The sequence below is a fragment of the Varroa jacobsoni genome, unplaced genomic scaffold, assembly GCF_002532875.2.
Source record: "Varroa jacobsoni isolate VJ856 unplaced genomic scaffold, vjacob_1.0 scaffold_404, whole genome shotgun sequence".
Classification (NCBI taxonomy): Eukaryota; Metazoa; Arthropoda; class Arachnida; order Mesostigmata; family Varroidae; genus Varroa; species Varroa jacobsoni.
Window position 1 is genome coordinate 102,189 of NW_019213306.1, and position 27,594 is coordinate 129,782.

General features: G+C 40.6%; 1 protein-coding gene across 3 annotated transcripts; it reads left to right on the forward strand.

Annotated features, from left to right (window-relative positions):
* Window positions 1–1,650: 1,650 nt before the first annotated feature.
* Khc (kinesin heavy chain) lies at window positions 1,651–26,700 on the forward strand. 3 transcript variants are annotated; one of them, XM_022832692.2, is made up of 11 exons: window positions 1,651–3,923; window positions 15,233–15,320; window positions 15,764–16,047; window positions 16,276–16,558; window positions 16,720–17,958; window positions 18,161–18,392; window positions 19,397–19,517; window positions 21,347–21,487; window positions 22,157–22,373; window positions 22,706–22,808; window positions 23,805–26,700. In XM_022832692.2, the coding sequence occupies exons 1-10, from the start codon at window positions 3,759–3,761 to the stop codon at window positions 22,777–22,779; spliced, it is 2,844 nt and encodes a 947-aa protein (XP_022688427.1). In that variant the 5' UTR covers window positions 1,651–3,758; the 3' UTR covers window positions 22,780–22,808; window positions 23,805–26,700. The 3 variants fall into 3 exon arrangements, with proteins under 3 accessions (XP_022688427.1, XP_022688426.1, XP_022688428.1); XM_022832691.2 differs by having other exon boundaries at window positions 22,706–26,700; XM_022832693.2 differs by having other exon boundaries at window positions 1,652–3,923; window positions 19,409–19,517; window positions 22,706–26,700.
* Window positions 26,701–27,594: the final 894 nt, after the last annotated feature.

Sequence of the window (27,594 nt, forward strand, 5' to 3'; positions counted from 1 at the left end):
AAGAGTATATTACCTACGAAAAAAGGCAGAAATATTTCTATATTATTTTTGAAACTAGACCGTTTATAGCGTATAAATTCGTCCACCAAAAACCTTTTTTACATTTTTCACTGTATCTCTAATTCTTTTTTGCCTATTTGGACCCTGAAAGCTTTAAGATTTTTGGCCTCCTGATACCCAGGACTATAATTGATTGTATTTTCTTTGTGTGGCATGTTGTTAAACTCGCTTCGACACGCTTCAAATGCGCTTTCGCACCATCTCCGTCACGCCTGAGCTCTGGCTCTCGAGCACTATATTCGTGAGCTGTGAGATGTTCGTGATCTTCTGTCCGGTCCTTACAAATAATGTCATACGTTTTCGATCGGATTCAAATTAGGTAAATTTCCAAGCCATGGCAGAACCTCTATACCGTTAGTAATAAACACGTCAAAGACACACCTTGCCTTAAAACATAGTAGGTTGTTATGCATGAACACATAGCCTCCATACGGGAACCATTCGCGAAAACGGGACAGTACTTTTGTATAAATTACCTCACTGTGTTGTCGTTTTCCTATAATATTGTTAATGAAATGTAACGCTTCTGTCCCGTGGACAAAAAATACACAGTTATTGTTCTCAGATGTTTAACCTGCTAGATCAAAAAGGGAAGGCAGATGTGTTGAGCGGTATTATTTTAAATCCTAAAATACCATTCATTTGAAAAAGAGACTGTTTCCCAGTGTTCACATTCAATTTTGAAATGATTCCACCCGAAACACGCATCGTAATGCGGAGAATTTAGCAGAGAGGACTGAGACTAATTGATGACAGCTGAAGGCAGTTGCTTTGATGCGACATCAGGTGGTCCTTATGGATACACAATGTTTTGCTATTTTATGATGGGGAGAGAAACCGTTGCAAATTGATATTTTTATGGCCGATTTTGTCTTCTCGCTGCACTGTGTATCTTTTCCAACTTTTATTTTGTTTCAATATTCTCGATAACAGATGCACCTTATGTTTCACCTTTTAAACTATATTGCTTATTAAACAGTTTGATATTCTGACCCACCCCGAATTATGTTTCCGTACTCTTCGATGAAATCTTTTTATAATTTCATTATGATCCCAGTTCATATAAAGTCACAAAACCATTCAAAATAATCAGCAAAGTCATCATTATCAAATAGATCAGAGTAACGATAATTGCTCCGAAATATCTCGTGTCATCTACGTCCCTCCGGAACGGAAGCAGAAGCAGATACTTGAATTGCACGTAATGGCTCAAATGTTCCTACGTGATGTGTTGAGCAGTTGTCATGTATCATATGTCTCGTGCATTTCCTTCGATAGCGATTTAAAAATGCTTCTCTAGCGATACTGCTGTTATCATTAAAAAGCAGTGGGAGACTACTTTCGCATAAATGAAGACCGCACGAAGTAGTTTGGAAGTGGGGCTTTCTTTAATCAAATTCTACGACGTATAAAATTTAGAAGTGACTTAATTATATATTCAGCTTATAGCGGTATATGTTAGGTTGGGACAACAGTAAATTTACCATTTTTTTAAATATTAACGTTTTTGCGTTATACCCAAGACAAAAAATCTCGCGGAAACATAACATAGAAATTGTTCGATTGAGAACCAATCTTAGCTAGAAAAAAAAACCGTTAAAAATGACGCCACTGTATTTTTATTTTCGATTTATAATTGTCAATGTGTTACACCCTACTCATTCTATATTCTGTTAAAAAAATTTCCGCATAAACTTTTTTGCTGAATACCCGTGACCATACTTCATATTCTCTATACCTCTTTTAATCGCTTGGAGTCGCAGTCTAATTATCCTTATCTACTATAGTATTCATTACTGGTCCGGTAAAAGTAATACCTTGTCGAGTATTCGTGATTTAGTACTATTATCACTGTTAGGATCTACGAGTCCTATTGCGCTCGTCACTATATTTACTACTATATTCATTGTTTACCATTGTATTTTTTAAATTAATAGTAAATTTCTTAGTTAAATGCTCATTTAATAATAATTAATATGCGTCAATCTCTGCGCCAATGGTAAATAGATAAGTTAAGCCGAGAAGTACTACAGATATTTAAGGGCTTCTCGGCCTGGTAGATGACTGAACTCCCTAACATTTAGGCCTTAGGTTGAATGCCCAGATGCCTTCCAGTTTTTGAACTGACGCTCAGTTTCTACTGAAAATGTCGAAGCTCGATTGACGTACAGCGTGTGATAATCTAGTGGATAACGTATTTGCCTGTTAATCTTAGAAACACGATGCGATCTGGGTTCGAATCCGGGCATAAGTACACGTCGCTTCGTGGTGGGGGGTCAGCCATCTAATAGAACGCCGAATTGCGGTACCAAACATAACTCGAAACATAGACAGGTGTGTATAATGCAAGTAAGATGATAGTATAGCGTTCTGTGGGGTCATGAAGATATGCCCTTCACACTCTCAGAAATACGGGGAAATCTTCTATGCATTGGTTTACCGAAATGGCTGCACATTTCGAAAAGACCCGCCGTTAAACGCTGTCTTTTGCTGTGTTCCGGAAAATATGAAGCGCTGGTTATTATCACAGTGGGGACGACATATGCGTCCATCCGTTCAGCGGGCCAACAGTCGCTGCCGCCGCCATGCTGTTATGCTGTTCTCTAATAAGACGATCGGCTGCTAGAACGAAAGCAGTCGCATCGGCGGTCGGGCAATCCGACGAAAACAACCCCACCCGAGTACTAGCGACGGGAACATCTGCAGGAGCAAGGGACCAACGGTTTTCATCAGGGAATCATTATCACAGGCAGACAGTGTGGGCATATACACTTGGCATATTTCGACGCGGCGCAAGACAGCATCACACACCAACTGACCGATCGCAGCAGCAGTCAGCTAGCGGCGATCCAGCGTTACTAGTAGAGGTCTTTCCGCTGCAACAACTCCAAAAGTAAGCTGGTGAGCGAGTGACGATGCTTTGACTGGACTGGTGGCATAGTATCAGTAGGAGCTGTACACGGCTGTGGGTGTTTCGTCGTTGTTGTACGCGGGCCTGTGGTGGCGGCAACAGGATTTTGAGGTCGGTGGCTCGAGTCGTGGTTGCAATTGCCGTCGTCAGCAGCAGCAGTCGTGCTTGCTCGACTACCGTTGCTGCTGCTGCTGCTGCTGCTGCTGCTGGCGAGACAGCAGTTGTATATGAATCTATTTATTGTGCTGCGTGCTCTATAGCATCGACCGTCATAGAGGAAGCCAACGTCAGCGTCGTGCAGTGAGGGTGATGCAGTGTGTACGCTTTTTGTCGCAGTACCAATAGCAGTAGAACCGCGAAATAGAAGAAGCAATAGTTCTACCAGTACTAGAAGTCAAAGTAGTGTTTGGTTTGTTCGAGGCTTCTGCTGAGCTACTCGATGTCTGTATCTCTGTTCGTGTAATAATCAGGTCGGCCGAACTGACTTAAAAGCAGTAGGTGCAAATAGGAGCGGCGTGCTGCATGCAGGTTCCCGTCAGTCAGCACAGTGTTGCTCATCTCGTGCTAGTGGTAGTAGTACGGCGGCGGCCGAAGTGTTCGGGCAGCCCTGGGTGTTGACGACAACCGGCGCAATAATCACTAGCGGTCGATAGTTGGGTCGACAGGAGCTAAGCCGATCGATTCTTTAGCGTTGACTTCGAACGGAGTTCGAGGAAGTGCGGTCGTCCACTTGGTCTGCCTTTAGCCGTCGCCTCCACCGCGTCGTGTAGAAAGAACTATCTAGACGATGAATGTATCGGCGCTGGGGGCCCTGCCGGGCTCCAATCCCGGAGAGGACTGCAATATCCGCGTCGTGTGCAGAGTGCGGCCGCTCAACGACATCGAAAAAAGCAAAGAGTCGAAATTCGTCGTTAAATTCCATGACGATAATGAAGGTCAGATTAGCCTCAATGTGAGTATTTGACCCGCCGGTTAGAAACGTAACACGAATGGCGAGCGCTTCCGTGCCAAACGAAACCGAACCTTTTGTTTACAGGTTTCAAGTAGAGAAAATTACGCATGAAGACAAATCTGGCAGGGGAGAACCGGTACAGGAATGACGGCCTAAGTGACGACCCCGGCAAAAGTTTTCTCAACGACTCCTTAGGTAGTTAACTGAATGATATGATCTGAATAGTTATTCGAACGACTGCAATCCTAAGAACTGTTCATGCTGGGCACTTACTGATCCCCTTAATGGCGATAGCTTCGCATCAAAACCAATAGTAGTCATAAGCGGGAAACTTCAACAACACGTCGACAGATACAAACATCGAAATCACCAATAAAAATGAAAAGCGACGAACATCCTCTATACTTTGAGTGTGCTTCACTTCCAGTAGAGTGGCTTATGGTTGACCAGACTTGGTGAGATGTCAAAATATACAAGCTGCTAGGTTTCAGCCGTGTTGATGATAATGTTATTTGTGATTACAATGACCCTCTGATTTACATGGAAGAAAGCTATTGCTCTAGAATAATGTCGGGCACGAATACACTTGGAACGAGCTTCAGAATGAAAAAATCCGGTCGACGTGTAAACCGGCTACGGCTTAACGATTCGAATATACCAATTTATAAATTTAGTATCTGTACGGCGTGGTTGTTAGTGCGAGAAAGGTACTGTTACTACTTACATAGGCCATGAACAGCTAAATAAGGGGTTCTGAAATAGATTTACCTCGTGACGGGATAGTTTTATGAGGCTTTCATAAGTAATCGGATGGGCCCATATCGTGAGTTTTCATTGCTATGCTAGGACACCCGGTATACGCTGTATACTACGTGTATGTCCAGTTATCGTTGTGGGCGTCGTAGTTAGTTGCATCGTATCCCTGTGGGACCGCTGAGATAACTGCGTTTTATGCTGTGGTTAAATCGTTGGTGCCGTTGTTCCTGCCGTACATGTTGACAAATTGCTGTGGTTGCGGTCGAAACAAATCGTATACCGCATCGCTGCTATAATCTTTTTTACTCTAGCAGTTACAGCCACATATACAGCCTCAGTTCATTGACTAACGCCTGCATTTTTCGTGAGCTTTATGCTAATAAAACACAATGCGTATTGCAATGGTAAATTTCTATACGAATGTCGCACTCACGGACAGAGATTTTTCAGTATTCATCTCTTAAACGCGGTTCCTCAGCATCAACACTAGACTACCTATATAAGCCAGAAAACAAGCCAAGACGAATGTAAAAGTGGACAAAGAACACGATAAAGCCAGTCATGTTTACAGCTAACAACCAACAACAAATAACAAAAGGAGACGACACGGGAATTTCGAGACGATAATCGGGACATATCATCATAAATCATTCATCACCAGTACCCTTTGGCTATTTATAAAACAGGAACTGTCACAAAATGATGTGACTATTTATTATATAAATAACAATTATTGCAGAAAAACAAAACACGTATTACACGTTCATTATTATATTACGTTATTGTTGCTATAAAGTAAAATTAGTTTTACAAACAATATTACTAAGGTTTATGCTTTATGAGTAAAGCATGCGGGCTCATCTTATCGAGGGTGTCTATGGGTCACTTCGCTGAGTCACTGATACAATAGTTAAGGTCTTTATCAGTAAAATAAACTGGTGTAGATCAGACGAGAAACCACGTATTTTAAGACAGGGCAAACTGCTACTGAAGGGGTACCTGAAACTGGATAAAAGGTATTAGCGGTACCTCGAAAATCCTTGCTATTATTTCTAAAGCGTCGTTTTATGCTCTATATTAATGCATACTGTCGGGAACGAAAAATAAACTATTCTCTAGAACATACTGCTCGGTAATGTTAAGAAGATCTTCATGTTATTGAATCCAGCATTTTTCATCTGATATATCAGGTCAACTTTAGGTGCAGCATCCTCTCGGTTATATATATATATATATATAGACAAGAGGATTTCGAAGGAAATCTATGGAAATCTGCTTTTAAAGAAATATTTTAAAAAATCCTTGGCCCTCTGTTACCTAAGCTGTGGTTTTATTTGACCAAATCGGTAAATGTGTGTGTGTGTGTTCGTCAGGGAGTCTATATATATAGCATATAATTCGTTGTTAAAGCAAAAGAGAAACAAGCGACTCCGTTTTGAAGTGGGCAGTGTCGCAGGAGCTTAAAACATGACGCTTGAACTATTTGCGTCATGGTCGTAAACTCCAGGGCAGTAACTCTTAAAACGCGCAAATGTGCCACCGATTCGTGGACTTTTGGCATGTTGAAAAACCTTATGTCAAATTTGCATTTAAATCTGCTCCTAATATAACTTCTAGCATGACACTGCCTAACATAAACAATTGCATTGTATATAAGTTGACTTATAATTTCAAAGCATCCAGCTTTCGGTGCCCGAGCTAAAAGTTTATCGCCGTCATAGATTAGTGGGTAAACAATTTGCCAGCTACTCTTAAAGACACTTTGTGGTCTAGGTTCGGAAGTTTCTAGTTATAGGTCAGCTTCGTTCTATATACTGCAAATATATTAGTAGAATTAGTAGAACCCATTCTCACTAGCTACCTGCGCAAAAATGAAAGAGAATAGCTGTTCCTATTAAAGAGGATTGCCAGATAGGGGCCACTCATGATTGACTGACTCATCAATTAAAAAATATGCACACCGTACATCCCTACGACACCGGTGACAGAAGGTGAAATCGAAGGGTTGCATTCGATCTACAACAAATACACGTTCGCATATGTCTAAACACGAGTGGCAAAATAGAGTATTGATAGAATACTGAGAAGAAGAGCCTAGCGGATTCGCAAAGTTATATAAGACTCTAAAATCATTACTCGTATTTGAATTTACCTTAGATTTGTAAAACGTTCCGACTTGAACGTTACAAATCCGCATGACCAAACTAGTAACTTAAGTAAATAAAGTAAGTAAGTAGCTAGCTAAATTGAATGATCCTTTCTAAACTGCAGTCCATCAGGGCAAGTCCTTTGTCTGCCGTGTAGGTATATCATCAGAAAATAACAACGAAAATCATGCACTACTACAACCTATGCCCTGCTTAGGTTGTATCACTTCATGACGCTGGATTCCTCACCGAACTGCCGGAGTTGAGAAATGTTTTAAGTTTAGCCTACTGAGTGAGGCTGTTTGATTTGCGTCACTTATCCTACTTTTCATTAGGATAACATGCATATATATGTGGAGACAGTAGTTCATATTATTGTTATTCTCTATTTGATAGTGACACAAGTGGTCAAAATACGTCTGGTGTTACCCTTCACCGTCATAGTAGTCATAATAAACTGTAGAATAGGGTGGATTAGATGGTTGACAGTGGAGCACCAACCTGAAGCAGTAGTTATCGGTAGTACGGGATAAAAGGTTCGAAACAAAAAAGAAAAACTAGTTGACATGATGATCTCACGATGGTCGAAGTAGCCGGAGGCAAATTGTCTGCATCAAAGGGTTCACGTCCGTACGTATATGGACGTCATGATAGGCGCTTGAAGATATCATCGTTCTGGGGCGTTTTACAAGTAAACCACTTTTGGGTGGTTTTAGCAAAATGGAGAGGCTAGTCGCTGCTGGGTGGCCTCTTTCTTCATAAACTGTTGCTGGGAGTGACGAATCTGGTGAAGCGCTCGCGCAGTTGTTACCTGAGTTGTCGTTTTCTTTCCTCATGTCCAAGCAACTTTATTCCGTCGTGCTGCTGCAGCCGTAATGCTGATTCAGTATGGAGCACTAGAAGCTCTTCAGAAAGTAAAGGTTCTCCCAGTTAAGTTTTTACTATCATTCATACGTTAGCATGATTCTCCAAGAGCACTTTTGCTTATCATTTACTTGTAAAATATATATCTTGCAAATAAAATCGACATTGAACATTTACTAATCGAAATATTTACATATTTAAACATGTTCGTACAAACGTATCAACGAAGTAAATATATTGTCGAATCACTTCTCAAGAAAACGCGGAGCTACTTCGCATCATCTCTACTTTCATGTTCTGAGCTACGCTTAATTTCATCAGATTTACTGGTATTTCCTTTTTTAGGAGTAAAGAGTTATGAATAGGAGTAGCCGAAGAAATGAGGTCGAATGAGGCTCGTAATTATATTAAAGCACGTACTGATCATAACGAATGGGAGATATTAAAAAAAAAAAAAAAAAACTTTTTATTGCATTAATGAAGGCAGCTAATATACCATTGCTTTCGTTTTTCGCTTTCGATGAACGAAGCATTAGGAAGAGACATGTCATTTTGGTTCCGTGATATTATTATCCTATGGTATTACAAGAATGTAGCAATACAACAAGCCGCTGATACTCTCGAGAGTGGAAAAGGGAGGGAAAGTTCACTTTCGATTGACTCACGGAAAGAACTCTCACACTGTTACTATTATCGTTATTATTGATCTATTATCTGATCTTATCAACCTGTATTAATGTCGACAACATCTATGGGCGTGTGCTTGTCGCGCACATCGTTTACTAAGGAGTTTGAGCGCATTTTTCTTCAACCCAGCCTTTGCCAAAAAAGACAGCATGCTAGTATTTGTCATGTACGTTCGGCAATTGATATGACAATGACAGTTCGTAAGCTGTAGCCACCTGTAAACACTGAAGGCGAGTGACATTCGCATTGTTCGAGCTAGCTCGTTTCATGTTAATAAAGGACGTTTATTAGTGAGTTGATGGGCTTCCTACTAGGCGACAAGTCGAACATACGTACCTAGCATAGCTCAGCTCGAGCGTGCATGTGTTGAATAGGTTCATCGGTAATTTGAAAGTACGTCTAATATATCTCAATCAAATTCCAAAAGAAGTGAAAACCATTTACAGTAATACGAACGAGTAACGTTTTAAGTTGCACTTCTTTTTTCTTGGTCGTCTGGTCTCGTAGGCATAACGACAACAACTTTTTCTCTGGCTCCTCTTCTCTTCCTCTCTCTTTCTAAATCTTGTTGTTATATGATCACCCAGACAGCTAGCACCGTTGGCAGTCGTCGTCGGCGTTACCATCGTAGTATTGGAACGATGAAAACAATGGCAATGCTTCAACGATGGTACCGGTTGCGTGTTGTCAGTCAAATTTCTTTCTTTGTGTGGTCGCAGCAGCGGTTGCGACTGCGCTATCACTACGATCAGCGTCATCACGGGGTGCTTTCAAAACGCCGAAAATCCTGGGTACCAGTGCTTCTGAGGTAGCAGGCGATAAACAATACCGTAGACATGCTTGGGTTAGTTTGCATTTGGCGCCGGGTTCTGATGTCCCTCTCACCAAGCCGCCCACAAGTCGCCTTCATCTTCTTTTTCTGCTGCTGTTGCCGTTGCACCTTTTGAGCTCCTACGCAGAGCCCGCGCTCTGTATCTGTTCCGCCTCGTTGCTCTTGCGTGTCGTCTTACCGCTGGTAGCAGTAGCATCACAGTCTTGCCGACTTACCCTGTTTTGCGTGCCAGGCATGAACCGTTGATTTTAGTGTCGCTGCAAAAGTAGACCTTCACAGCCCACCGCACTATCTTGTAGCCCTTCGTTGCCCAACTAGCGCGTCCATTATACGGCTTTGGACGATGACGGCGCTTCTGTGTATTCAGACTTTTGTGATTTAGCTGCTCTCTAAATTATGTCTTAAAATTGGCCAACTGGAATTGATTCGGGCAAGTCTGATACAGCATGATACAAATGAATGAATTATAGAAATACTCTCAAATTAAGTGTCGCAATGGGTGGGAAGCTATTAGCTTTCAAATGTTTAATTCGATCTTTTTTTTTGGGATAGCAGATTTACAAATACGTCGTTAAATATGTTAGTTAATTTCTATTCTGGTAAAGTCTACACATTTCTCAATGTATTCAAAACTCTTGAGATATACTAGTTATTGTTAGCAAATCATTGTTTTGCCTATGCCATATTGTCCGGTACTCAATAATAATTATAAGCCACTCGAAGCATAATAAGAGAACTTATTAGAATGCATTCAGAATACTTTATACAGGACTGAGATTTCAAAACCTAGAACAGTTCAAAGCGCCATGCAGCCAATGGCGGATATCACCAATCGTCAGCAGCAGAAGTGGTCGTCAATATTTTTAATTTTATTACGATTAGGAGAGCCTTGAGGAAATGATTTTCCTTTGCGTTCATCGCTTGTTTAGGTGATGGATTCATTAAATTATTGGTGTATATGTATGGTTTGTACCCGTGTGATTAATGCATAAATTCGTACAATTCACGAATATTCGTTGCTACAGGTAATTAGTACATATACGGTGACAGCTGACATTCAAAGCTCGATGAATGTTAAAACTTTTTGATTCTCAGTTGAAAATATAGTTCTACTTGATCAAATAGTGAACATAGTACGTGAAGGTATCTCTTGCCAAGAGATAAATGTGCACTACTTTGTATAATTGGTGCCTGAGATAGTAGAACAATCTACATGCTAATCTAGAAGACGCTGATGCAATAACAATGCTTCGATATACAAAATAATTACGCTTAAAAGACACTAGGTACAAAGAATTTCGCATTAATAATTAATCAAAAGGACATCATATTTGGCCATAAAACATTGTGCGACGACATTCCCATAAAAATAGTTATTGCTGGAGCCAGCTGCATAACACTGAACCGTGAACTCGTCATTTCATCTGATTTACTAAATCTGAAAACGTTGACCAAATGCTTAGATGGTGTCATAGGCGTATAGCTCCTATTTGTGATCGTATATACATTCTATTCGAGGGCCTTCTACGTAACGAGGTTTACCTTTATTGTGTTCTATATTAAGAAATAAGTAGAAGATGATATATTTAAGCTTCTGTTCTTGTATTGTACTTCTTGTGTTTTTGATAAGAAAATATGCATACGTTTGTATATGGGGTTTGAACCACTTAAAACGGCGATCATTATATATTGCATCACAAAATGTTAGAATAGAAAAAAAAAACTAAGTAATCTTTTAACAAGGATTTAGTATTGATACCACAAAGAAACCGAGACCATGTCGTTTTACGTATCCAAAGCCATAAGAGCTGCTAGACCATTCACCCCACTAATGCTTTGATTATGGGAAGAAAATTGTGCTACCTTAATACTCATACATGTTTCGTTTATTTTCTGCTCTGGATCGCGTTTTATAACTTTGTACGACTTTTACATAGATTCTATCCGTGAAATACCTGTTTCAGACAAAGATGTTCGATGAACAGCACGAAACATGTGTGTATATGAGTGCAGGCTGAGCGGTAAGTTACTGCGACGCGCTCGCCACAATAAAATATAAAAAGTGTCATTTTCTTATAAAATTTCCCTGGTTTACACCTAAACAAAGCCCCGGAGTTTTTCGTCCGGTACTGCAAATGCTGAGTATCCCTTCAGATGGGGAAAGCTTCTCTAAAATTTTATACTATTTCGACAAGTGTTCCTAAGCTTAATTGGAAAGCACTGGTTCGCATCTGTGTACACCTTTGTATAGTCTTTACAATACATTAATTATATATACAACATAACGCTTCCTAATATAACAGTCACGTGTATAGATGATTTCCGTTTATCTAGACTGAGGTACCGTCACCGCCAACCGTTGCCCTCCAAGTGTCTAGTCGATTATATTGTTATTCCTATTTGCTTGATAGTGTTGTAATGTGTTTAGGGTCTTGTTGTTGTTATTGCGATCATGGATCATCTGCTAATGGAAACAACCGCTGCATCATTTGTGTTCTCCTCATCGGAATAATTACGCACTTACCTAGACAGCATAAGTATTACCTAGACAGCATAAGTATTACGTCTCTATCTATGTACGAAGTTCAAGAAAAATCATACGGCGGAGCCTAGTCAATTCACAACTCCCGATTTATTAAGTCATCGTCTCAAATCTTGATTGAAACCGTTAGGAGTCGATATGTAAATTGGATGTTAAACTACAACTGAACCAATTCGCTAAATGTGTTGCTCCAAATAAGCTCGACCTTTACTGGCCTGTCGACGAAAATCGAGAGGGCCTCATTTCTTCGTTATAGTAAATTGTCATAAATACAAAGCAACACAAAGACACGAGGTTGATCCCCAGAGAAGCCTATCTTTATTTACTAAATTCTTACGAATGCTTTTATTATGGTAGGTGATACCTGATTCGTTTATGCGATCTGTACAGAATGGTCCGGCTGATATGCTTTGCTTGTCGATTAAATCCGATAAAACTAAACAACGACGAAACTTAGGCAGTAGTAATAACAGCTCCAGTAAATAGTCATACTATAATATAGCATTGCTTACTGGATGCTTCTTGTCTACAGCACCAGCTACCCGGGATGAGTTCTGGCTTGCTTACTACTGCTATCGCCGCGGCCGTCACTGGGGCGTGGTCGATGGCTTGCCAGGGTGTACGTGTATTCGACAACTAAAATCGAGTGCTATATAACGTCCATGCATCAGGCGCCGCTTCATTGTGTACCCCTGTCCGTTAACCACCCGCCGGACCCAATGCTCAGAAAAAGGTCCGATGGGTCCAATGTACCAATGCAATCAAGAGGCATTCGGCGGACGGTTACAGAGGCTATGATATCGGTACTGAGGCGTAGACAGCCGTTGTGTCGGTCCACTGTTGGCGATAGATGACTGCCATATGGTCACTGCCGCTACTGTCGTCGTCGTCGTGTCGTGCTTTTTGCCGCTGATCAGCCTGCGCTGGTAGCGATGGGCAAAGTGGTCAACGAAGTTCTGATCTGAAAGCGTTGGCGCTTAGCAACAGGACACAGCTGCCTCTTTATCACAAGGACAAATTCTAGGCAGCATTAGTGTCTATTATATCTCTTATTATGTTCAACTATCTTTCCTAAAAGCTACACGTAAATCGCTACCAGTACTTAATTGTTCCATGTATCTGGATCTATCTAAAGAACTTGACAAGACAAACCTATAAGTAAAACATTACTTACAGGTAGTATTCTAGTGTCACCGTTTTGATTAGTTATATTTTAGTACTAGAGATGTAATTTGTCTTGGCTTGAGTCTTGAGTACGTTGCACTGGACTGGAGAAGCATAATTAATATATACGACTTTGAACGAATTGCCATGCCTTCTATAACAATAATATATTATGCTTAGCGTTTTTACAAGTTTAGTGCTTACAAAATTTTTAGAAATTTCAATTACGTAATTTAACTAGTTGTATGTTTACACATATGACGGACAAAGACAAATCATGGGTTTTTGTCCTAAAATAAAAAGGCAATACTCTAAGGGACCGGACCTTTCGTTTAGCAGGTTATAGGCTCGAACAGTGAACGTCTAACATACTGGAACATGATTGCTTTGTCCGTCTACTTATACTGTTAGTCCATAGCTGAGACAAGCATACTGGCCGTAGGTAATTAAAAATTATTTTATTTATTTTATTTGCGCAGTTTACAAAACAGTAAGAGCCTTAACTCTATGTCATCCAGTATGATATTTGCGGATAAAATACAGTCTGGCTCAAAGGCACCCATCAGCGATTTTCCTTGCTAGTCCATAGCGCTAATCAATAAAGAACTTGAAGGAGATGGAGCACATATTTAACAAATATGATCCTGACGTATCAGAGTCCATTGAAGGACACTGCTTTGAGATTTGAAGTCAACCAGGTAGCATTCACTAATGTGTTCGTTAATGTCTACCTACAGGTCAGGGCATAACATTTGAGAAAATAATAGCAGCTGTTTCGTTTTCAACTGTTCCTAGCTAAAAAGAACAATTTCTTGAAGTACCGGTAAAAGTGGCGAGGCCGCCACTGAGATATATTTTGTGCCTTTGTACAAAATACTTCACTTCCGAAACTAAAAACAAAGTCAAACGACGAAATACTATAGGTCATCTTTGCCTTTGCTATTAAATTCAATTTTTAAAATGAAAATTCAAGAGCTCTCGGGCCCACTTTGTCGAAAGTTTGTACAGACATCAGCTGCTACGGAACCAACTCGAATACTGAGATCTTGTGCTGTAAATATGTTGTGAAAATCACAGCGATTATATCGATTAAATCGTATTATAATAAACATATAACCTTTGATAGCCGGTCAAGTTTTGCTATATTAATAAAAATGTTCTAATTTGCTCAGTATCTACTAAATTATACGAACTAGTTGTTCCTGACTAACGAACAGAGTGGTCAAACTGGATGCACATGCTGGTCTTAGTAAACAAGGTTCCAGTTCTGTGAGTTTGCGCCCCGTAAGATGATTTGGCTTAATAAGCTGTTATCTTGTATACACGCTTTGATGTTGTAATAATATACTTGATGTGATGCCAACGGTGTTCCGGAGACCTTTATTTGATTGTAACAGTATAAAACAAGCAAAAAATAAATAAATAAAAGAAACACTATTATTACTGTTTGAAGCTAGTGGATTAATCGATGTGTACACAAACGTTTCGTTCTCTTGAAGATGAATTTCAGCGCGACTCTTACCATATTGTTGCTTTGCCAGTTTTGAAGTCCACTAACCAGCGAAAAGTATGAGATACGGACAGACACCCGTATACTTTTTTGCTTGTTGCAGGGGCTATAATACTGACACGATAGAACGTAAGCTGTACCTTACCCATATGTGCCCCAACACAAAAGCAGTATAGTTTTTCGTATCGATAGAAGCAAGTTAGTGACAATGAGCTGAGATATTCTGAAGTAACAAGTAACGAGAACAAGTTATGTTATAAAAACACAAAATTAAAACCACGTCAATTTATTTTAAAACAAACTACATATAGTGCAGTATATGTATTTACAGTTTATTTGAAGTTGAATTCTAGATGAGTGGATAGCCTTTGCTATAAGCTGTAGACCATATGGTTTGCACAAAAAGAAGTGGGATATATCTAACCGTTACGATCGACATACAGGCGTATTCGCCTGCAAGAAATGTAACAGATAATTGGAGTGGCATTCAACCATAGTATTCGTTCACGGCAACCGTTTGGCGTTTGTCTTTCATGTTGAATGACGAATTTGCTTCGCAGCTGAAAACGTTTTTAGGTGAATTGAATGAAGAGACATTTCTAATTTACTGGTGCAATTTTTCGGAGAAATTCGTGCATGGTTCGGTTTAAAGCCCAAGGGTAATCAGAGTGTTTTCTTATGCTTTTGGAAGTCGCAACCGAAAACGACACTGTAACTATATTTTTTTAATTTTATTTTTCTATTGTATAGTCTCATGGAGTTTATAGTGGGTGACCTTTAACTAAAAGGACTTGTTCTTTTTTGCAGAGCCGAACATACCAGTTTGACAAAATATTCAAACCGTCTGCGTCTCAGGAGCAGGTGTATAATGGCGCTGCGAGAGAAATTGTTAATTGTAAGTGAACAGATTATTAGGATATTGATTTTGGCAGCCACGCGCGTTTGGAATCGCGCGTGGCTGTCTCGCTAATTCTCAGTCAAGTAAAATGTCCATGATCAAATTCGGACGCCGGCCCTCTAAGCAGCAAACACGCGCACTCTAACTTTGAACCTTAGACTCAACTCACAAATCGTGCTCTTCATATGTTCTGTCGTTAAGGTCCATGCTATTACTTACGAATTCAGATTTACATTAGATGAAAATTTTATCTTAGCAGTTTGTAGTAGTATGTACCTTGTTCTATCTAGTACGCAATTACCTATCCAACCTTCCCCTTTTATTATTATTCCGAAGCTGCATTACATTAAATAGAGATACTGCCAAGTTGTCGTTTTGATGGATCGATTTCATACTTGTGCTCTATGTATATAATTTTTACTGTGGCATTTGTTATCTAGATGTGCTTAATGGCTTCAATGGAACAATTTTTGCCTACGGTATGACCTCTTCTGGCAAGACTCATACGATGGAGGGCGTTCTAGCAGACCAGGACTTGCAGGGCATTATTCCTCGAATTGTGCAGGATATTTTTAACCACATCTACCTCATGGATAAAGACGCCGTAATCACCATCTCAGTCTCGTATTACGAAATCCATCTTGATAAAATTCGTGACCTCCTCGATAGCTCAAAAACCAATCTCAGCGTGCACGAGGACAGCAACAAAGTGCCTTATGTTAAGGTTAGTCTACAGAATCACAGTTATCGGTGACCCAGTTAAGATTATACAGTTCTATTAGTGGTTTGTTAAAAATGAATTTTTTATACAATTGTCAGCACTGGTATGTTTAATCATATGGGAATCAATTAAACTAAATAACATGGCGTCTAAGAGCATACAGCCCTCGATTAATTTATATACCGCCTAAATATAATGCAGTTCTTTTCGTCTTAATGTATATATTTCTAGGGAGCGTCGGAACGGTTTGTAGCAACTGCAGAAGAGCTGTTAATAACCATCGAAGAGGGTAAATCAATTCGTGCCATTGCTGGCACCAATATGAACGAGCATTCTTCTCGATCGCACGCGATCTTCCAGATCAACATAAAACAGGAATTTGAAGATGAACGAAAACTATCGGGCAGACTTTACCTCGTCGATTTGGCTGGATCAGAAAAAGTATCTAAGACTGGAGCATCTGGAACGACCCTGGACGAGGCTAAAAACATCAATAAGTCACTACACGTGCTCGGTTTGTGTTTCTCTTGTTCCTTGCATCACACATTTCAGAACGAAAGAACAATAATATATTTATGCATGCTGTAACTTACATTTTATTACACATGTTTGTATTAATAAATGGACCAACGACCATGTGTTACATCGTGTTATTGATTCCCTTGCGGACCCTAGGTCAAGTAATTTCTGCTCTTGCTGACGGCAAGCCGTTTGTGCCGTACCGAGACTCTAAACTCACCCGAGTGCTGCAGCAATCACTAGGAGGTAATTCGCGTACCACAATCATCATCTGTATCTCACCTGCTTCTTTTAACGAAGAAGAATCACGATCCACATTGGATTTTGGCCGAAGAGCCAAGACCATCAAGAACGTGGTTGTTGTAAACGAAGAACTTACGGCCGAGGAATGGAAGCGACGTTATATGAGGGAAAAAGACACGTCAACGAAACTCGCCAGTCAATTGGCCCTGGCACAAGCGGAATTACAGAAGTGGCGCAGTGGCGAAAGCGTCGGACAGGATGAACAAGTTGCGATTGAGATGGCCGCCTCAACGACAAACATTATTGAGCAGACAAAAGCACTCGTAGCTGCCGGACAACCGCTGCAGACCGACGAGCGCGCTGATTTCTACAGACAACTTGATGAGAAAGATGACGAGATTGCACAGAATTGTGTTCTTATCGAAAAATTGCGCGAGCAACTTAATGAACAGGAGGAAAGCGTGAACAGCATTCGACGGGAGAAAGAGCAGGTGCAGCAGGACATGAATGAACTACAGGGACAGTTCCTACGTTCGCGCGAGGAAGTTGAAGAAGTTCTAAAGGCTCTCGAGGAGCTGGCAGTCAACTACGACCAGAAGAGCGAAGAAGCTGATTCGAAAAATAAACAGCTTGAACAACTGAATGACGAAATCGGAGCCAAGAGTCAACAAGTGACCACTTTCCAGAATGAACTACAGCAGCTTAAAGATTTCTCTAATCACCAGAAGAGGAAGATCGACGAAGCTCTTGCAGGCTTGCTTCGTGATCTTGGTGAGATAGGGCTTGTGATGCGTGTCGGAGAACTTAAAGTTCCCACGCTTGAAAGCGGCAAAGGTATCGAGGATGAATTCACCATGGCTCGGTTATACGTCACTAAAATGAAGTCGGAGATTTCGGCCATGTCGCAACGTTGTAAAGAACTTGAGGATAGCCAAGGCGATACGAATAAGCGTATGGAGGATAACGACAAGGCGCTGCAAGAGGCGAAGCTACTGATTCAGCAGCATGAGGCGAAGCTTAAGAGCCAGCAAGATCACGTCAAAGAGTTAGAAGGCAAAAAGCGAGAGCTGGAAGAAAGGATTGATGGCCTAAACGATGAAGTGTCCAAACTACAAGCGGCGGAAGAAATGCACTCCAAAGAAAAGGCAAAGGGTAAGAAATTAAAAATTTGGCCTGTTCCTTGTTTTCAGCGAGTTGTAAATACTCTTGAAATATATTGACTGTTTTATGTATTACATTATGATTTGGATTAAGCATATAATTTCATTGAATCGACAGGTTAAAAAATAGTAACTTTTAGACACTTTCTGTACAGGTCCGTGCAGTAATTAGCTTATACTTAATTTATCTTTAGGTAGCGCAGACGACATCAAGGCTGCTCTCGAAGAACAGATTGAAAAGCACCGTGAATCCTACCAAAAGCAGATCGCAGCTTTGCGTGATGAGGTCAGTCAACACCTTATTACGATCGGGAACACTTCGGATCAGCTGCAGAAGCTCAAGCTGGAGCACGAAGCGCTTAAGGAACAGCACCAGAAGCTTCTCGAAGAGGAACAAGCTAAGGCGAAACAGCTGCAAGAATTACAGTAAGTCCCAAGAGCAACGGCATCCTGCATCTCCTACAACAAGGGGGTTCGAACTAATTAGCGAACCCCTAGCATCCTATGGATCGTGTTATACCAAAGAATACGCATGCTGTGATAATGTCACGACGAGTTCGATCGCTGCCAGTCGTTGAATGACCTTCGCCGTTTTAAATATTTATTCGATGATCAGAATAATAGATAAATCAAACCTCGAAATACTCTTCAAAATGTTACTCAGTATCACTTCTTTATTGCCGAGTACATGTCTAGCCACTGTGTGGGTGCACTCGGCATGACCATGTTTCAAGCCCGCTCACTTAAGCTGACTTATATACCGTTATTTATTAACTGAAAAAATTTGGGTCAACATGGCAGTTTCCTATTTCGTGAATTTAAATTTCCGTATTTATGGGCGTGAGTCTTCAATGGTATGACATCGACTCTCAACTATCGGTTTCATACAACACTAGCAATAAGATAGTGGTATGCACAATGCACACATTTACTCACAGTTCTTACCAACAACACCGTTATGGGCCACCAGCGATTTTTAGCTTAAATTAAAGCACTCAGATCGACTGAAACGTTCTTGTAAGGTAGCATAGTTTCGTTGAAATGCAGTTAAACTAAATGTTCTTTATTATTATGCTAAAACCTGTACACAGACGTTAGTGCTTGTCCTTGACACGCTTCTATCCCTGGCTGCACAGACTGCAATCTGATTTACCATAAATCAGTTACTGCCTACTTGATGCAACTGACAACCTTTATTTCATTCGATAGCTGTTTTCGTTGGCCTTACTAATTGTCAAATGTATTTCAATCTACTCGTTACTTCCATATTTTCCACATTACCTATGATGCCTTACTTAGTTATTTTCCTACTACCTGGTCAGTTTGCACCTCTAAGCAGTCACTTTTAGTTGCTTGAATGATCGTCGTTGTTCTGTGGTCCTGGTCGTTTTGCATGTGCCCGCAAACTGACAAACACTTGCCAACGTCAGATATTCTTTCAGGTCGCTTAATGCGCGCCGTGAACAGGCTCGCCAGGATCTTAAGGGTCTCGAGGAGACCGTCTCCAAGGAGCTACAAACACTTCACAACCTTAGAAAGCTCTTCGTTCAGGTAAAAATAACTTACTTATGGGCTTATCGTAGCAAAGTACGGCCTTCGACCCGCTTGAACATCTAAGCGTTGGCTATGTTAGAAGCATACTTTCCGCATCAAATTTATTCAGGTCTAATATTGTGCCCTTATGTGTGATTTTCGAAGCCATAGCTGTCAAGGATTCATCTTGTAGCTGCAGACCTACTTAACTGTGGCTCTCACCGAGGCACCTGAAGTGCCGTTTAGTGACCTTACGGTATTAAGAAATACAAAATGCCTCTTATTTTTCTCATACAGCTATATAAGTTGGAACCTGAAGCAACATGAATATAAGTTATTTAAGCTTGAACGTGCCCAATAGCGCGCTGGACGCCCTTAAACACATTGCACTCATTACCAAGCTTTAATTTTTTAAGCAACAAGAGTGATTTATGCAGCGTTTTTACCATGAAAAATTAGATGTATCGGAATTAACTTGGCGGTAATAATCTTTACGAGGTATAATAGCAAACTAACCAGCGCTACATATATCGAATGGTCAAGTGACTCTGCGCTAACCTCGTTTGCTTTTGACAACCGCTGTGTGAGCGAAGGAAAGAAACGATACGTGACACCTGATTGGTGAGATACTTGGTACTTCTCCAATAATACCCCGTAAGCGTTTTGATCTTCGTAGCTGTTCGTGGAGAAACCAAAATTAAACTAGACTAACCGAAAATCTGAACAATTGCTCTAATTCGAAAAGCATTTTCAATGTTGATGTTGTGTTCTTCGGTAAACTACAACTGAGGTCTTCCCAGTTATAGTGGCTTCTGCAATGCAACCTACCTCTCCTTCCGACGAGAAAGGGTCGGCTCTATTTCGATCGAGTAGCCGCCGATGTCAATATTCGCGGAAGTATAATATGTTGCTTAAGCAGCCCTTACGAATTCGGAAGGACCACAGCCAAAATAATTCGCGTTGAGTCATTTTTCCTACCAAGCACTAAAATTCGCGTATGGTTGGAATAGGGCCTTCATGTACAATGTCCCATACTGGTCAACAGGAGTAAAATTTTATTGACGCATAGAAGCCAACGTGTAATCATAATGTATAGGCTGAACATTTTTCGGCCATCTACTACTGTGCTAAAATTCACCTTTCATGTTGACATCTGCTATTTCAACATTGAAAGATAGAAGTTAGGAGGGTTTTCAGGTAGCAACCACCGCATCATACCGTCGTTCTGTGAGAAAGTTGAATATGTCGCCTTCTAGATTAGACGAGCAATTTACCTCCCTAAGTTAGAGCAGTTACGTTCGTCTGCTTTATTAGAAGCCCCATGTTTAAAATAATCAGAAAAATTAATTTTTTTTAGAGTGCAGGATATTTCTAGTTCTCCATAATCAGATCCCTGTTATCATTGTGGAGACTGTTTTGGAAAAACTTAGATATATACATAACTGATGCCGTGTTTCGATGTAGTTATGCGTGGATGTACCTTGCTGTGCAAAAAGGTCAACTTACGTTAATATATTACGACAAATATTACAGCACACTTCTGTATCACTGGACAGTTAGGCAATAATCATCTACTGAAGGCATCGCAGTCAACCTTCTTTTGTATTATATGTAATTATAAAACAAGGTCTACGTGGATCACGCTATACCAGTTGGCGACCACTACTGGCTCTCGACTGGTATGCGTCTCTCTCGAAATTTTCAGTTCTCCTTGGGTCATAAAGAGATGAATCAGTTTGTTTTCGACTTGCAACCCATGGCTGCCAAAGGATTTGATAGTAGCGCTAAATAGATTTGTTTTTCATCAATTCACGTGTTTTTGTTGACTCTCTTATTACATAATACAGGATCTGCAGAGCCGCGTGAAGAAGTCGAATGTAATAGAAGCTTCAGATGGTGAACAAGATGCTGGTGGTTCACCCGCTCAGAAACAAAAAATCGCCTTCCTTGAAAATAACCTGGATCAGCTAACCAAGGTTCACAAACAGGTTCGTGTCCTTCGATTTAGTCTACCTTAAGTGTCCTATACTATGTACTCAGCTTTCATAGTAGAAACTGGGAAACTCAGCAAATGGATGACCTACACTTCAGAATAGAATATAGGCCTGTTTGGATTGGCATTATTGCTTTCCCTCCTCGCTCTCACGTTTTCATATTTCTTAGATGAGTGCGAAAATGTTCGTGCACTGCCATCAGCGTTGCTTGCGCGCTTGGTAAGATGGATATTCGTTTTTTTCGATAAAGGATTTTAGGTCGCTTGTGGAATTGTACCCCGTACGGTGAACTTCGAGGAGCAAGAGACGATAGTTTATTGCTACTTTTAATAAGTTTTATACTAACAAGTTAATTGATAGCGTGTTTGCATTCTGTTGGCCTTCAAGACACTTAGTAATGAAGGGTGATGAATATCTTGCACTCGGAAGAACTAGCTGTCTAAAGCACTGAATGCTTAACTGCGGCAGTGGGAAGACTACCAGATGAAACATGTGCATATTTATATTTAAGTTACTGGATACCAATGTTACTTCCGTAACATATTAATAAATCCATTTAGCAAGAGATTTCAACGTTGTCGTATCACTAATTAATTTTTCCCACTGAATATTGATACTCCATGTCAATATTAACGGAACACTTGGCAATACGATGTCTTACAGCTCGTACGAGATAATGCCGATCTTCGTTGTGAGCTACCAAAGCTTGAAAAACGCCTTCGAGCGACAATGGAACGGGTAAAGGCGTTGGAAACCGCCCTCAAAGAGGCTAAGGAATCTGCCATGCGAGATCGTAAAAGATACCAAACAGAGGTGGACAGAATCAAAGAAGCTGTCCGACAGAAAAACATGGCCCGTAGAAACCATGTTGCACTTATTGGTATGTACTAATACAGACCCTTACCATTGATAGCAAGCAGTAAGGTTCCAGCAAAATGAACTTCAGTCGGTTCATGTGAGGCAAAGAAATCGTTATTGTGATCGCGAAAGAGCGCTTGTCGCATTATATTTGTGCTACTATTAGCCATTAAGTATAACAAGCAGATATAATTTTGAATTTTTGAAATGAAAATTTGAAGTTGAACACGGGGGCAAGAAACGATCGGTTTTTCTAACGATCCGCCCGCTTGTATTGGAGGTAAACTGTTTCCAATGGTCGATAAGTATTACTATTTATTTGCTTCTCAATTATACCGTGTTGTTTGTTTACAGCAAAACCGATCCGTGCCGGTCCCGGTTCTGGACAGCCAAGTATCACAATTCGCGCTGGAGATAGTGTTTCGTAGAAGGGTACCTACACAGCCCCGGTTGTTAGGTAGAGTAGCCCCAGTATAGAGAGCGGCCGGCGGCAGGTGACCGGCAAGAGTCGGAAAACTTACGTTACCGTAAAGTTTGCCCGACTCAAAGAAGCCTGCACAATTCAAGCAGCACAAGGGTCTGGTCAACACATGAAATACCGGCAGCTGTTGAGCAACAGCAGCCATGAAAAAAGAAATGAAAAAGAACCAGCCTCGACTATATGCAGCACGAACACCACCACTGACTATCACCTTCAAGAAAGAAAGTATCGGTAGCGGTAGGACAATTTCACCTGCAAGCATTGTCCCCGTGTGTGTCTGTGTATTCTATTTTTGACGCCAGTAGCTGTAGCAACCGCACAAAAATAGACAAAAGAGGCGGGACAAGACCTAGATGGAGAAATACTGCTGCAATCGTTTTAGCTTTCTGTTGAGACTCCGTTGAGTTGGAGAAGTCACTACACCCACTTTGATTATGATAATAGCTGCTACTTCCACGATTGACTCCGATGTAACCCATACAACAAATGGAAACGTACAAGGAAAACTAAGAGATCGTAAACACTCCGAGAGATAACAAAGAAGGATACGCACTAAGATCATGCACCAAGACAACTTGGATTCACCCATAATTGTCATTCTCTAATTCAACTGAATATAAACAGCACAACATCCTCACATGACAAACACTGCTCGTCTACGTGGCCGATGCCCATGTCGGATACCTACGTATTGATGAGCAGCAGAGAAAAAATACAAATGACAAAAACAACGACGATACGAATCTGTTCTTTGGGCGTACACTTTACATTTCTTATTGGATGTGGCGAATACAAATTTCATAATACGCGATACGACCTGCTCGGACTGACTGGGAAGCAGGGCAGACCTGTATGGTTAGTTGATTTTTTCGATGTCCTAAAAAAGCGTTTTATAAACTGGATTGTCTGCTAATAATGCTATCAAATATTTATTTTTTTGTTTTTATATGCGTTTGTACGTTTCTTTTGTAGGGGACTTTTCAAAGGTTTTAGAACTTGGAATGACGCACCGGCTGTGGTTGGTATGATATCCGTGGGAGCAGTATTCTTCTAAATATATGAAATATTGTTTTGTTTTGTGTATTACAACCGCTGTACCTACCGTATTCTAAAGCGAAATCGACCAGCCCAAAAATCAACCGTTATGAGGCCTTACCGAGCTTGGCCCTAAGAGCTAGCTACCGGGGCCAATGAGGATGATGACGATGATTATTATAGGTGTTTCATAAAAAAAGGATTATGATGATAACAATAAGATATATTTATTATAATTCAAGCGATAACCTAACAACTTGATTTTTGTCGTTTAACACAAGTCAAGCAGGGGACACTGAAGTAATATTAGATACTACCATCGGCAATAGGATGCGATCAAGGCCCCAGGTGGTCAGCCTGTCTACTGAAGGAGTACCCGTAAGGCTAGATGCGGCACAGAAACGTAAGGTGAAGCAAAGACGATCGCTCAGAGCTACGTGCTTTGCTAGATCAATGACTCGTATTGCAGCCAATGCGAACACTTCATTAAAATCATAAGAACGTGTCAAGCAGTTGCAATGAATAATTCTGTTGCCGACAGCAGGCACTTCTAGCGAGAATGCCCTGGCCCCGTCTGTTTAGCAAGACGGCCGTATGATATGATGTCAGGGATCGGCAGTCTCTTGGAGTGTCGACGGTCGAGGCCGCGCGCGACACTGCCGCCGCTATGACAAAACGAGGATATAGAACGACGTGAGTGGACGAAAAGCATCCGAGAAGCATGGATGCCCCACGAACTCGCCTGCCTCTCGCCGGCTCCGTCAACTCCGCTCATGAACATTCGACACAGCCAACGGCCACAACAGACCGTAGATTGCTCTATACTGCATAGAATACGTATTCATGCTCTATTCAGAACTATTTCTATAAAGGACGAAGTGTAAAGGGCTGTCGTAGACGCTTGAGGTAGTCCCCATCGGATCCATCGTCAACAGCTGTCGGCCAAATATGTTCAAAGCGGAAAGGCTAGCTGAGATGCAAAGAAAAAACAGAAGCCTAATGAATAAGCTAGCTAGCTAACTAACAATGGCGCTGATGACGATGATTATGATGACGATGCTGATGATGATGATGATGACGATGATGATGATGGCATAGGTTGTGCGATCGAGTGATCCAAGCAGTGTAAAAAGAACAAAAGCAACATGAAAACAGTTAAGGAAAGATGGCACATATATGTCGTTATGGATATTATTACACCGACGCACCGATAGCAGTAATTTATCTGCATAAATTAGAAGAGGTTGTCGTGGAGAGGACGTGGAATGTGATGGGGTGCCCTCACCCAAATGCGCTTTAACTAATATATGCACACTACAACAAAAACAACAACAATGGGAGATGGGCTTAACATAGGAAGGGGTACTATATTATATTTATAAATATAAGCGAAAATATAGAGAACGATAAAAAAATGACAAAATATACGATGTGAAAAATGGTGTGAAGCAGCAGGGCTTGGAGTATGATAAAGGACGGAGAGGTTTTACTCAAGAAAAGCCTGAAACGGCAACATGGATAGTACATAAAAAATGTTAGGATAAACAATGTTTTCTGGTGGTAAATGGTAAAGCGGAGATCGGGGTGGAGATTTTGGGCTAGATAATTAGTTGTGAAGTGTGATACCCATGCAAAACAAGCAACGATGATGGCCACCAAATTTCGTATTGTAGGTCGTGCCTGAAGACCATGTTTTTTTTTCTTTTATTTTGCCCTGTTACGAAAGCCGGAAAGCAATAATGGACTTTTGATCATTCCCAAGCCATTGCAAATAAATGCTGTCATTTATGCAAATTTAAATAGCATGCCGACGGGAGACCCATTTTTTGTCGTTGGCAAACAGCATTTTTACTTTTGCTGCTTTGGAAAATATCACTCGCTGCTGGTTGCCAGATTTGCGTTATGTTAATGACCAGTCACAGCTCGAAAAATGTTGCAGTGCTACATGGCCATTGTTGTCACGAAGGGCCAGCATACTGGTTCGGCACTCTGATCCAACTCGGCTGTTTTAAACATTGTTCAAAATTATCATTAAAAATAATTATCAAGTATTATCTTCATGGTAAGGTGCAGTGAGATGTAATTTTTATATAAAAAGTTGGATATGTCTAAAAAATACGAAAAAACAAATGAGTTCATGCGCATGCTTTAGGTGACTAATATAATAAGTTAAACACGATATTACCATACTCAGGGGTAGAATGCGGTTTGATGTGAGCCGTAATACTAAAACAAAGAAACCTTTATTAGCATTGCCGTCTAAATACACTAGTGCAATAACAGCCATGAAAGGGATAGAGTGAAACCGACGACGAGAAAATAACTAGTAAATGATTAAAGCGTAAAAACCTGACTAATATACAAAAAACAAAAAAAAATACTGATAATTATTACTAGTAAGTATAATCATGCGGTGAAATTGAACAACGAGTGCATGAAACGCGCGCAGCGACGCCAATGATGATGCAGATTGTATAATGGCCAAAAATAATGAATTTTACTGACATCGGTAAGGAGAGGTTCAATGTATTTTTTGTTTTCGCGGGTGGTCAAGGTACTTTTGCATTTTGAAGTTCGGTTTTCAAAGCGTGGCGGGTTATAAAGGGAATATATAATAATGACATAATAAAGTGAATCGCGACAAAAGACGAGACCGCTAGCGAGGAAAGAAGTCGAATTCAAAAAAAAGGGACAGAGAGCACAACGGTCGATTCAGAATTGAAGCCTGAAATGCTACTGCTTAATGATTATAATTGAAGAGAGGAAGATAGAAACATACAACAAGAAGCTGTGGTAGCACCTCAATTCAATAAATAATTTAAATGGGTTCTTAGGTCAGACTCTTTAATTAATGCAATAATAAGGTTAACAAGTTAATAATATTAAATAATCGATCAGATTTTGTTTATTAATTTTTGCTGGCACTAGTTAAGAGCCTCATATATATTGGTCAATAATACAAAGCTCAATATCAAATAGGGCGTATATAACCATTTAAAACACTTCACGTCAGATGGGTTATACCAACGTTGTTGAATTTATAAAATTAATTTTGATATTTCTAAGAAGTGAATTTGAGAAATTTGCCAGGTGTCCTAACGGGAAGAGCAGGAGCAACGGGCAGCATGTATCTAGCATTATTTTTCCCGCATATGGAGCGTCTATTTGTTCGTGGAAACCTGCTTTCCTGCAGAGTTTATAGTGGAACCCATGCACGGCCAAGCGAGTTGCGACAATATGTGTTTGGCCAGTTCGTTCCTTTTCACTCGTTGTTCCTCATCGCACCCAGGGTAAAAAAATTCTCATCGAATTTTTGCTTCCGGTTCTTAAGTTTCGTCTTGAAGGCTTCCGCTACTGAGAGCTCGAAAGTGACAACGTAGATGCTCGTATGGTAGTGGCAAAGCAGCAAAAATATATGCGAGTCTATTTCGGCTTACTATGTCTAGTCCCATTGCTTTTTTGAAAAAAGACTCAATTGATCGCGGCTAGCTCGAGGCCGAACAAGTTGGGAACGGTTACGATACGCAAGTGATAAGGCGACTTGACCACCCATACAGCAAACACTGTGGGAACATTTCTACCGTTCGCGGAGGAAGGTAACCTGAAAAACCGGTTTGTACAGGCAAGAAGCAGTTTGGCGAGGTTTTTTCTTGCCTATGTAAACCTCTGTCTTACTTTCTAAACCTCGTCACCTCCATCTTAGTATGGTTTATCGTCAAGCCTAAAT